This window comes from Micropterus dolomieu, linkage group LG06, assembly GCF_021292245.1.
Source record: "Micropterus dolomieu isolate WLL.071019.BEF.003 ecotype Adirondacks linkage group LG06, ASM2129224v1, whole genome shotgun sequence".
NCBI classification, from domain to species: domain Eukaryota; kingdom Metazoa; phylum Chordata; class Actinopteri; order Centrarchiformes; family Centrarchidae; genus Micropterus; species Micropterus dolomieu.
The window spans coordinates 26,195,849-26,208,258 of record NC_060155.1 but is presented as its reverse complement, the minus strand read 5'-3'; the positions used below and the strand labels follow the sequence as shown (position 1 = coordinate 26,208,258).

General features: G+C 37.9%; 1 protein-coding gene across 2 annotated transcripts in view; it reads left to right on the top strand.

Moving 5' to 3' along the window:
* brinp2 (bone morphogenetic protein/retinoic acid inducible neural-specific 2) overlaps positions 1 to 12,410 on the top strand; it is a 215,118-nt gene that overhangs the window by 148,515 nt on the left and 54,193 nt on the right. For both annotated transcript variants that reach the window (XM_046052382.1, XM_046052383.1), the window contains exon 6: positions 12,037 to 12,273. In XM_046052382.1, coding sequence (XP_045908338.1) covers positions 12,037 to 12,273 — 237 coding nt within the window. The remainder of the gene's footprint in view (positions 1 to 12,036; positions 12,274 to 12,410) is intronic.

The following is a 12,410-nucleotide window of genomic DNA, read 5'->3' as shown; positions in this document are numbered from 1 at the left end:
TTTTTATGGTCCACAATTTTACAGTTTGATTCAGCTCTCATCAAGCTTGATTCCAGCTGCAGTGGGCAGCTGTTTTCATCAAAAAACAAAGATTCACTCAACTCTCTCAACTTAACCGTAAATCGCTTGTTTCAGCCTGATTAATACCACCTATTCATAAAGCCTGATTTATACTTCTGCGTTAAGTCTATGCCGTATCCTACAATGTAAGCTATGCACGTAGCCACGCTATCTGCGACGTTCTGCAATTACACCCAAATTGCTAGTTACCGGTAGCGTTATAGCGTCCACTGTCCTAACTAACGCTACACTAACTTGCATGGGGGTGTTAAATGGATCACACTCACTAATAGTGAAATGAGTCATTTTGCAAGGGTTTTTGAAACTAATAAAAACTATTCATGTAAAGATACAAACTTAACATTTTATTGTTAATATCAAATATTTAATTACATTACATTACAACATTTACTCCTACTTGGAATTTGGTGCAATTTAATTAAGTTTTAATAAAGAGGGATCCCTACTCTGACTTCACTCCAGGCCAAAGTACAAGAGGACAAACTTCTGTTTGGGTGGAGCTCATAAATATCTTACAAGCCAATAATAAATGTCTTTTGGGATATTGCTAACAGTCATTTATGTTAATAAACATCTCATTAAGGTTCTTAATTGTGCTTTAGTTAACACTTTTTATTTGTGTTTATAAGCATCCTATAAGGTCTTATGTGTTGTTAAGTGTTTTATTATTTTTTAATTACTGCTTATTACAAGCACCGTAAAATAAAGTGTTACCGAAAATTATTATTTATTTATTTGCTTTGTTAGATGCCACACTATAGCCAAATATGTGGGTACATTAACATTGGTTTTATATTAACTGTCTTTTTCTGAAATTTAATTTCTTAAATGCACTCTAATTTATTGTTTTTTAAGATAAAGTGTGTCAATAGTAGAGCGCCCCTCTTTCCAGATAATAGTGATTATCAGATAGTGGAGTCAGAAAGGGCCCTCTTCTATGGACCTACATTCTCCTTCTATTTACCAATGGTGTAATGTATGATGTGTTTTTGGTATGTTGATTTTGTAATGGGATTGGAGAAAGTCCAACCGCAGCAATGTCTAATTCTTCTAACTCAAAGCAATTAGGCTGATGGGTTCCATTTAACTAAAGTTTCAGAAAAGTCTGAAATAAGTGTAAGTGTATTTATGTGCCAAGTGTCTTAACGAATGATTACCAAAAAGGATATTTTTAAACAGGCATCTCTACAATCACCCCTACAAGATATTTTCAGATTTAACTGTTGCCTGCATTGGCACTTCTCAGTAATTCCTACATCCCTCAAATTCCTACATATAAAAATCTCTATTGTAACAGAATGAACCACTGTTACACAGCTTCTTTGTGTTTTGAGCCTTTGCACTGCTGAAAAAAAAATCTGTACCAGAGACAGAAAAGTGTTACATCATTTTGTGGTCTAAAGTGCTACCCAGTACATTCTCTAGGCAAGTAGAAAAAACCTCTTTGTATTTTCTATTCCCCGAATGCTTCAATGCTCCACTGTTCTTACTCTTTCTGATCTCTGACTCTGATTACATACCTGTATGTGTGTGTTGTGTACCTGTAGGCTTTGCCTGGTTTTTCTGTATGATATGTGCTTTGGTGAAATGAAGGCTACTCCTTTGGTGCTAACAGTGGCTACCCTTCTCTCATTCAATAAAGGTCCCACAATATGCTCATTTTCAGGTTCATACTTTTTTGGATATCTACTCAAAAATGTTTACATGCGCCCTAAAAGTCCACTTTCTTCTGATTGGCTAACTTCTGGAAACCTGCCACCCACAGCGCTAAAACGAAGTCTTGTTATGCAAGACTAGGTCAGTGTTTGTGGCCCTCACCACCTCATCCTATGTGCTGACAGCTGCAGTAACAAAGTGTGTCTGGCATCCAGGCCTCACTGATTACAGTATAAACAAACAACTTTATAACTGTATTCACTGATTTTGGTGAAACTTTATGTAGAAAATATTATCTGGTTTTCGTTCTGATGTCGTCCGGCTGCTCTGCCACAACCTTCTGTGATTTACGGAGTTTCCTGATGGACAGATAGCTTCACATGTTGTTAGCGGTTACTATATCTAACTATACTGCAGTCTGTAGATGTACCTCTGGTCCAGTAGCATTACAGCACTGAGAGCGCTGGTGCTCAGAGTCCAGGGACAATCAGCCAACAGTGGCACCTACAGTTAAGTTAGTTAGCGCTTACTTTAGCAATGAGTAAAGCTATCTGCAGAGCTGCCGTAGGACAGAGGGAAACCCATTTCTTCGTGGACTGAGCGTTTTAGTACTTTCACAGTATTTATATAGCACCTAGACAAACAAAAATAGCCTGACTTTAGCCTTTACTCAGAGATACTTTGTGGAGTTGCAAAATCATTATTTGTGTAGAATTTTTTTAAGGGCTTTTTTCCTTCAAAACCTCTTGCGCAGCTCTATTCTGTATATTAGTGTGTGTATGAGTGTGGGTGGTGTAGCCAAGTATGAGTGCATCAACTACACATCAAGAGTTCAGGAAGTCTGGTAACAACACACAGGACCTTATGGGATAGACAGGCACACAAAATACAGAAGCCATTGTATCAGCTGTGTTAAGCAGTGTTTACATGATGTTCACTCACAAAAGCAATGAAAGCAGGCCTGCTCTCACCATAATATTATATTATTATAATATAATATTCAAAAACCATGTGGACAAACTCCACTTTAAGGCAAGTGTAAGACTGGTTCTCATAGAAATACGGACTCAGAGTATCCAGTATCTGTGTCATACATAGGCTTCGTCTCTGAATCTCAGATGAACAGCTTGGCTGCTTCTGACAGAAGGTTTACTAGGACCTTTAGTGACGTGATTCCATGGCAATGTGAGTGGAATGAAAACAAGCAGCTCTCATGAGGCCTTTTCAGATGCAACGTGGCAACGGCACCTCTGCGCTCTGAAACCCATTATATCCAGTGGCTTGCACCACACTACGCCAGCTTTTGGTTGTATTGAGCTGCAGCACAGCGCGCCGCTTGGTGAGCAGAGTGTACTGAACCCAGCAACTCAAATCGCATTGTGTATGAAAGGGCCTTTAGCCTCTACAATCATCCTTTAAAAGGCTTCTGTCTGCCTAGACTGAAGAACACTGCAAATATTTTCCACTGTCTGTCTAAATTAATGGAATTAAATTATCCCTTGATATTTTTATACATTTTAAAATATGTTATTATTCAGAAACACTTTCTTGGGTCTTATTTTTATAGACTGATTCATCATTCCTCTCTTTAATGATCATGCATGGGAACCTATTTTCAGTAGAGGATGCCACCATGGATATGGACATGCACATGGTTATTAATGTTTAGAATAAATAACTGACAGAACTGCCATATTTGTATCCGTACCATATTTTCTGTACTTAAATCTTAAACTTGCATGGAAACACTTGATTTACAGGAGAAAAACCACCATGGCTGCAAAAAACAGTGTAAATTCTACGTAACCATACAGCCCATTTTAGGTTGGAATATTTAAAGTAAAGAATGTGCTTTTTTTTTTCTGTGCCATCTACTTGCTATGACCAGTTAATGTATGTTCAGCAGCTCCTTTAAACTTTAAACTCAGCTGAGGTGAATGCATGCAGTCCTCTCAGGATTTAGATAGAAAAGCACACATTTATCCTTCAAATTTATCATGTTTTATACTTGAACCACAAAAGAATAATGCATCCTCAAGCACTTAAACAGATATTGTGCTTGCCTGAGTAAAACCATTTTACACCAGCATCTCCACAATCATCAGAGCAGGCTGGTAACTCGGCAAAACAGATTTCTTCCTCAATTAGTTATTGTAAAATGTAAAACAATCATCAACAGATTTCTGCTACCAGCCTTATTGTGGTCCTGCTTGCTCACTACGATTTAAGACCAATCCACCACACCGGCTAGTGACCTGGTTGAGTGGAACAGTTTGGGTGAAGCAGTGGACTGCAAAATAGAGTTTTGAGCATGGTTAGACATATCTGTTGAACACAAAGGTGCTCGCCAGACGTGATGGAGTGATCTGTAGTATGGCCCCACTATTTTGTGGAATACAGACTGCAGAACTAGTAACATTCATTAAAAACCACCCTATCGCCAGTCAGGAGCATCAGTATTGGATGATCCTGCAAATGGATAACATTCAATGACATTTATGTACGTGTAATGCCAAGATTTTTTAAATGCAGTTTTCTGCAATATCTAGGCTTTGGCAACTACGGTAAGGTTAACGTAAGGGGAAGATTGGACAAATGAACTGTGATATGGTTAGGATCTAATGGAAAAATTAACATTAATTGACTCAGACACTGCACAAAAAACAGATTCTGTACATGTCCATCCAAAACCCCTACCTCCATATTCTTACTTTCCACATTGCTACATATAGGGCACACTACTTCCTGCACTGGCACTGAATGTTGGCATTCGATGTAAATGAGATGTGTAATTGTTTAATATGTATGTAATACCTAGGGATACTGGGCTGATAAAAAGACCAGCAACAGATACCAAGCTTAAACAATACTCTTCGTTCCACTTGTGGCTACAAAGAACAAAACAAACTTTGCAAGTCCACCAGACCTTGACCCTTCTCCTGTACCAAGCACCCAACTGCCACTTTAGTACTCCTCTGAGACCTCTGAGTACTTTCAGGGTCTCCAGCACACAAAACTGATGCCAAAGAGTAGAGGCAGTCAGTTTATTTGTAGCCAGAATTCCACCCTCAAAGGACTTTTAGCAACAGCCACTGCCATTTGATAACTTGGCTATAACCTTGTCCCCCATTTTCTCCCTATTCTATTTCTGCATTCACCTGGAAATCCCCAAGCACTTTCATGAGACCAGCTATATAGTAAGAATCCTTAAATCTGTCCATTGCCTCATAAGCACCTGTCCATCTTATTGGAGGCCCCTTCATACAGACTTGCTCAAGGCTACACATAGTCCTTGTACTTAATTTATAATAATAATAATAATAATAATTAGAAGGTTCCATAGAATACCTATGCTGTTGCCCTTAGGAAGGATAAATCTTCTCGACTGATCTTTACCTAGACCATAACACAAGCCACTCAATACAAAGGCCTATGCCAGAAATTAACCCCCTCCAACGTAAAACACAAATAGAGTATGTGTGGCACACATGTACATAGTAATTTAAATTTTTAACAACAAGAAAACCTTCCACTTCTATCATGTTCATTTCAGGATTCCACTGATGGAAATACATGTCTATAATAGATGTCCCTGGAACACAATAAAGGCAGTCAGAGTCGTTTCCCAGTGCATTTGGTAGAAAAGATTTTATAATGCAAGCACACAAATGAATCTTTTTAGTCAGAAATGCCACCATTGCCTGCTGACAGCTGCTTGGTGGACTTCTCAAAGGAACTCCAGGAAAACCTCTAACAGATCCTCCCCCACGGCACCACAAGCGCGCCTTTAGAACTCTGTTGGAATTCCATCAATAGCAGGAGCAGGGTCTAGGGACAGATGCTGTACCACACGTGTGAGCTCCTGCAGGGTAAGAGGTCTGTCAAGTGCCTCCCTCAGCTCAGCCCTAACACTGGGCAGTCACTGAAACAAATTCTCAGCACACCACCTGTTACTCTATAACACGACATATAAAGTGTTAGGCAAATTCCTTATTGGTGCTTTCTCTGACATCACAGCCCTGAATGGGAGTCTAAAATGTAAAAGTCGGTTAAAGACAGGGAGAGATATAAAGAGTGCCAGATGAATTTTTATCCTTTGATAAAGTACTTGTGACTACGGTTTCTTTGTGTAAGAACACAAAGAAAGAGCACAAAACAACCCAGAAATCCAGCAAAAGAAACTGTGATTTTCATTCTTTACAACAAGCAAAGCAGAAAGAAAGACAGAGAGAGTGTGTCACACAGCAACATCTGTGCCCATGTACTGTAATGTATATTGAAGCTGGGTCACTGCCAAAGCCTCAGGCTCTGAGAGCGGGAGCACAGTCCAAGGGTACCAACACCATATCCTCTACAGCCAAGAGTGCATTCTAGTGTAGTGGGCCAAGCACTCACCAAAGCAAGGTCCTACAGAGAATTCACACACAGACACACATATCATAAGAGAGGCTTAAGAGCTTTAAATTGCCGAAAATGGAAAGTGTGGTCTCTGCTGGAGATTGAGAGATAGAAAGAGAGGGAACCATTGGTCTGCTATTTCTGGTCTATTGGGGTGATCTAAATCCGTCGCTGGTTGGAAGCAAAGCCTTTTGGGTAATGACCTTAAAAGCCCCTATCAGAAAGAGACACCAGCAGGTTTCACAGAAATTCGTGGTGGGGACTGGCAACAGATGCCTGAAAATAAAAAAAAACACCACTGATGAGATTTTAATTTATTTTTTATCACTGTGGTCAGCCAAAAACAAGACAAGACAGATGAAGTAAAGTCATTTCAAAGCTTTTCATTCATAATCTCTAAATCTCTTTTTATCACCAGAAGGCAAATTGAGCTCATTTACTTAGTCAAAGGTTTGATATTTCTATAGCTTTATGTAATTATACTTTGTATGTGTCGCAATGGCTACTTTGGTTTAGTCATTTAGCAAATCTTTGATCTTTTTCCTGACAGTCCCAGTCAGCTCATCCCCTCACCCACCATCACAACTGTTCCCCATTTCCTCATTATCTTCATATATACCGGCCTTCCTAATGTACCAGTCTTTTGAATGTGTGTAGATCCATTACAGTGCGAAGGATTGATGATTGATTAATTCATTGACTGATTAAATGATTGTATTAATACTCCCTACATAGAGCAGAATGTAAATAATAAAGTGACACCAATGTTAGATGAATTAAAATTTAACTTTAAATTGTCCATAAATCAAACTGGAATTCAAAGGAAGGTAGCAAAATAGATGCATAATAATTAGTTACTTTGAAGAGAATAACATTTTCTGTTTTCCCTTTCTTAATCACCATGCATTTCTATTTACAGCAATTCTTGTGAAATTCAAAATAGAGATTTACGAGCATTGGTTTAACCTTGCTGACCACTGTCATGTGATGTTAAATTCTGAGAGCTACAGCCAATTTCCCAGTGGCCAACTGTGGTACTGCAACAAATAGAAAATCCCTGCTGATCAAAAAACATTTTCCACAAAGACCACCATTGTTGGTGAGTACAAAGACACGTCGAACTGCAAATGAGATTAATGAATATTTTTAACATTTTTTATATTATGCATTATTTAACGAATGCAAATCACAACACAAAAAGACCCAAAGCAAACCATTAAAAATTCATGCATTTTCCCCATGCACTGGATGACCAGCTTTAATTGGAGTCCAGTATTAGGTTTCATAATACATCCATGGTGTCACATCACCAGTGTACAAGATACAAACCAAACCCTGTCCTCAAAGCATTGCTTGCAGTGCCACTAGTAGTCGAAACCTCAAAATGGTAGCTTTAAATCTGAATATACTTTTTGCTACCAAGAAATGGTTAATTTAACCATTGATAAAATTTACACTAAAATATGACCATTGTCGCTAAATACACTGGTTTTTAAGTGACGATGTCACTTTTTTGAAATAAAACCCTCTTATATCCATGTTGGTGGATAGTACATTAAATTCACTTGGAAAATGAATTTGAAATTAAATGGCTTCATACAGGGTGGCTTATTCTACAATATTTGGACTGAGGAAACCTAAAAATGTCACTGAATAAATTAGAAACATACATAGTAGTCAAACAATCAAACAAGTCTGTTTTTGTTGTTGTAAAGTAGAAGTTTTTCTCTAGTAGACCTTCACCCAATGATTTACTCCCTTGATTGCATGGTTGGTGAAAAGGCTTTAATTGTAGATTCCATTCAGATGTTCGAGGATCTGACTATTTTTCAGCAAATCCCCCATTACAAGTTTATGTGTATCTATTAAATTCAGAAGAGCCATGTTGAAGGCCTCTTTTAACCCAAATAAGCCTACCATATTATTCCCACTTCGACATTCATACAGGTTTAATTTCATCATCAGGGCTTGTGTGGCTTTTCATGACATGAAATGCCAAACAGGGGTTAATATTCATCCTAGACACATTGTGTGACATATTAAAGTTTTGATGAACAAGGTTTTGCTGAATACTAATGTGCAGCTGCAATAACGACGTGTGTCAAAGGTAAAGAGCGGCAAGGTGAGAAGAGGAATTACCAGCAAGCGTTTCACTCTGCCTGAAAGCCATGTTGAATAAACTGTCCTCATTTTCACTCTCCACTTTTGTTATGTTCCCTCCTCCTATGTTACTCCGCTAACTACTGGAGCTAGAGTACTGTAGAAAATATTAAAAAGGAAGGAGAAAGGTTAAATGATACTTTGTAATAGTTGTTTGTTGTAAATAAAAAAGGCCAAATCCTCAAACCAACGTCTTCAGAGACAAATAAAACTGACGGTATTGAAATTACTGAATGTGGCCTGCCCATCTTTTCATTTATTAATTAGTCACACATTATAAGATCAAGTCAGTTCACCTTCAGGTATATTAATCTGTCTAGTTAGGAAGCCTAAGTGAGTTTTAATCAATCATCTGTTTGTCTGTCTATACTCACTTCTTGTTAAAAGCATAAGTTGTCTTGCTGTAAGACTGCACAGACAACCATACACCACACAGACATACTGCTAAATCAACGGTTTCCAATGCCTTATGGAAAATCTAGTTCATAACATTAATATAGTTTTCCTTTCAGGTCAATGCCACGTCAGAAGCATTGGAGAACTACAAAACCTTTAGTACACAACTGTCACAGTATGCAGTGTAGATGCAATGCAACACATAGAAACTAATCGCGTTACATCAGTTTGGGAAAGTTGCGATAAAAAAATTTAGGGGACACTTAGGAGGAAAAATAATACCAGAATCTGTGATGCTCATTGCAATTCAGATTTAAACAGAGGTTTTTAAGGTTTAGTGAACTTAAACAGAGTTCAAAACACAAAAAAAGGACTCTTAATACCAAGGCTTACTGGTAAACTGCTTTAGAAAAAAAGAGATCCTTACAAACCCACTGCAGTCCAGGTGATTATCACTGAAAGAAAGAAAGAAAGAAAGAAAGAAAGAAAGAAAGAAAGATCAACAAGCAGTGAGGTGTAAGAGAGATAGAGTTATTGGTGATAGGAAGGGAGTGTTATTTAGCTGTCTCCCAAACTGAAAAAAACCCTGCCAGATTGGCATCTAGTACACACATAAACACACACACACACACACACACACACACAAACACACACAAACACATGCAAAAATCTCAAAGCACCTGCCAAAGCATGGGCGAGGAGAAATGTGACTAATTACATCTCTTTCCAAGCCATTGAAAGAGTAAATACCAAAGAAGGGACATGCATATTCATAGCAGGGCACAGTGGGATTGACTTGGCTGTTGAGAATCATCCAGAGTGAGATTGTGAAGTGGGGAGAGAGGAACACAACAAATTGATGATTATTAGACAGACAGTCAGGGAGACAGACATTGAACAACAGACAGATTCAGAAAAGCAATGGGAGCATCACACGAGTCTTCTGAAAGTCACCTGCTGGTTTCTATTAGAAACACACACTGGCTTTTGGTTTGGTTTAATAGACTGTGCAGTCACCACACTTTGGCACTATAATTAGCATATCAATGTATCTTTAATATATTTAAATGATGAAAGCAGTGAAATTGAAACTGCAAAGTTACCCCGCTGTTAAAGGACATGAAGACGGACAGCATTTCCCACAGATTGAGCTTCTGTCTTCAATTACAACATTACAAATGAGTTATTATTGCGTTAACGCATTAATTAATTAACACCGGCAATTGTTTTATCGCATGTTAACGCAGTTTTTATTATTATTATCATTATTATTATTATTATTATTTTCCCTTGCTCACTGGCTCTGAATACACATACAGCTGAACCACGGGTCACAGGAGGGGTGGGATGTTGATCAGCCTGCAAATCACCCACCCAAACAAGCAGTGGAGGGAGGCTTCGGCAGGATGCAGCGTGTGGGAGAAGTAGATAAACAAAAGCAAGACAAATCACATGGAGATGGAAAAAAAAAGTTGCTAACTGTAATGTAAATTAAAATAAAGAAATTTGAGTTTAACAAATTATATTTATTGCTAACTCACAGACTCTGTGCCACAGCAAGCACGGTGGGGATTTTTCCTTCTGCCGCTAATGTAGCCAACAGAATATTCAGTGTCTAGGCTAAGCTCAGATCTGGCACTAGCCTTAACTTTGGAGGGGCATAAAACCCAGTGCCCCAACATAGACAACGCCAGTAGTCAAGGGGTTGCAAAATTAGCTTAATTAGCATTTTACCTGGTATTTGGGAAAAAATAAATAAGTACATTTATTGGGGAAAAAAATAGACAACACCTAAATTTTCTATTTTGAATAAGCAAATATTTGCTTTGCTTTATATACAGTTTTTTTTCTAGCTGTAGTTGTTAGTTAGCTAGAATTGTATAGCCTACACCAAACATATGTGTGATGCAGTGTGTGTTTTTGTGTGACAAATGTCTACTCATTTAAAAAAAAATTAATTCCAGGTCTTTCTTTTATTTTCTTCCAGTTTATATGTTTTCGTTTTTCTATGTACATTCATAAAATGGAATCATATAGTCGGAGGATCATGAAAATTTATGCATGTAGATGCATCTTTACCTGTTTTTGTCCACAAGTGTCTTTGTCAATACTTTGTATCCATAGCTATCACTCTGAACACACCTTAAGACACCTGATTTAGCAGGACTTTAGCCAGTTCTATGTATTATATATTCTATGTTACTTTTTGATTTGAAAATTACAAAAAGTCTTTATGTATAAAGGCAAATAATTTTAATGGGAAAAAAACAGAAGGGACTAATGTACAGAGCAGGAAAACAATGCTCAGTGTTTCTTTTGCAAGATTAAATAGGTTAAATATGCATTGAGCATGTAATTAAGGTTTAACAGCCATCATCTTCATAACTATTACATTATGTATGTTTTCACGATTTGAGTGTCAGGAAGTTGAGGAACAGGAAGAAGAAATAATGAAACCTGCAGATAGGAAACAACCTATTTATGACAGGTTGAAACTGCAAGTTGTTTAGAGTAACTGCTTAAACTACTAAACTATGCCCCTGGGTTTCTAAACATACTGTATATCCACCTACAGTACTTTCTGCGAGAGCTGCCACTGAAAATGATGTGAGCTATCTGCTCTGGAGAAAACACCAAATATTCTTGCCCTAAGCATCTTCACCAACCAGCTAGAGAAGAGAGAGCCAGTTGACATTAGTTTAAGTGACTAATATGTTCAGGCAAGAGCACCCCACACAAAAGACATAGCCAGCTGATGAGCTGTTATCTTTGCATAAGTCAGCCATGATAAGACATGTTATTATTGTCAGTATCTCTATGCAATATTAAATGATGGAACACAGGCTGTACTGCAGATGAACATTTCATCAGCTTGTATTCTGATGGACATATTGAAGCTTAAATTAGAAGAGTAATTTAGTGTCAGACTGTGTATTCTTGAAATAATTAAAAATCATCTTAAATTTAAAAATGTGTATCCATGAAAGGAACATTCAATTGCAATTTCTAAAAACAACATTTCCATCCAACAGCAGGGATTCCAAGCTGCACTGTGTGCAGTGCTGCAAACACACATATGTTGAAATATTTTGTTTATAATCCAAAATAAATTGTATGATGTACACAAATGCTATGCTTAGATTTGCCTTTTGCAATTTTCTTACATGTATCAAAAATGCCTTAATTTAATATAAAAACGTGAAAAATTCAGCTCCACATTCTCAACATTTCTACGTTCTGCCTTACAAAAATAACATGTGAAAGCATGTGGAACCAGATTGTAAAAGAACACTTTATTATGAAAATGAAGAAATACCTTACCATGTGCTTCTCTGTTTTGTCCAGGATTGCAAGATGTCCTGCCAGAGTTCCTGCGTGGGCGTTTTGTGGAGGCAGCCCTCAGCTATGTGGCATGCAACTCAGAGGGCGAGTTGCTCTGCCGCAACAACGACTGCTGGTGCCGGTGCTCTCCCCGCTTCCCAGAATGCAACTGTCCCTTCACTGACATCAAGGTCATGGAGGAAAACCTGGAGAAGAGCAAAGAGGTCTGGAGCAGTTTCAACCAAGAGTTCATGGAATCAGGTACGGGCTCAAATGATTAATATGAAATCGTGAAAGTTGTGCTGGTTTTTGAGTGGAAACTGCTTTTAATGCGGTTGATGTTTTGGTTAAGTGTATAAACAACCTATTCTCACTCACAAAGCATCAAATATGGCAGT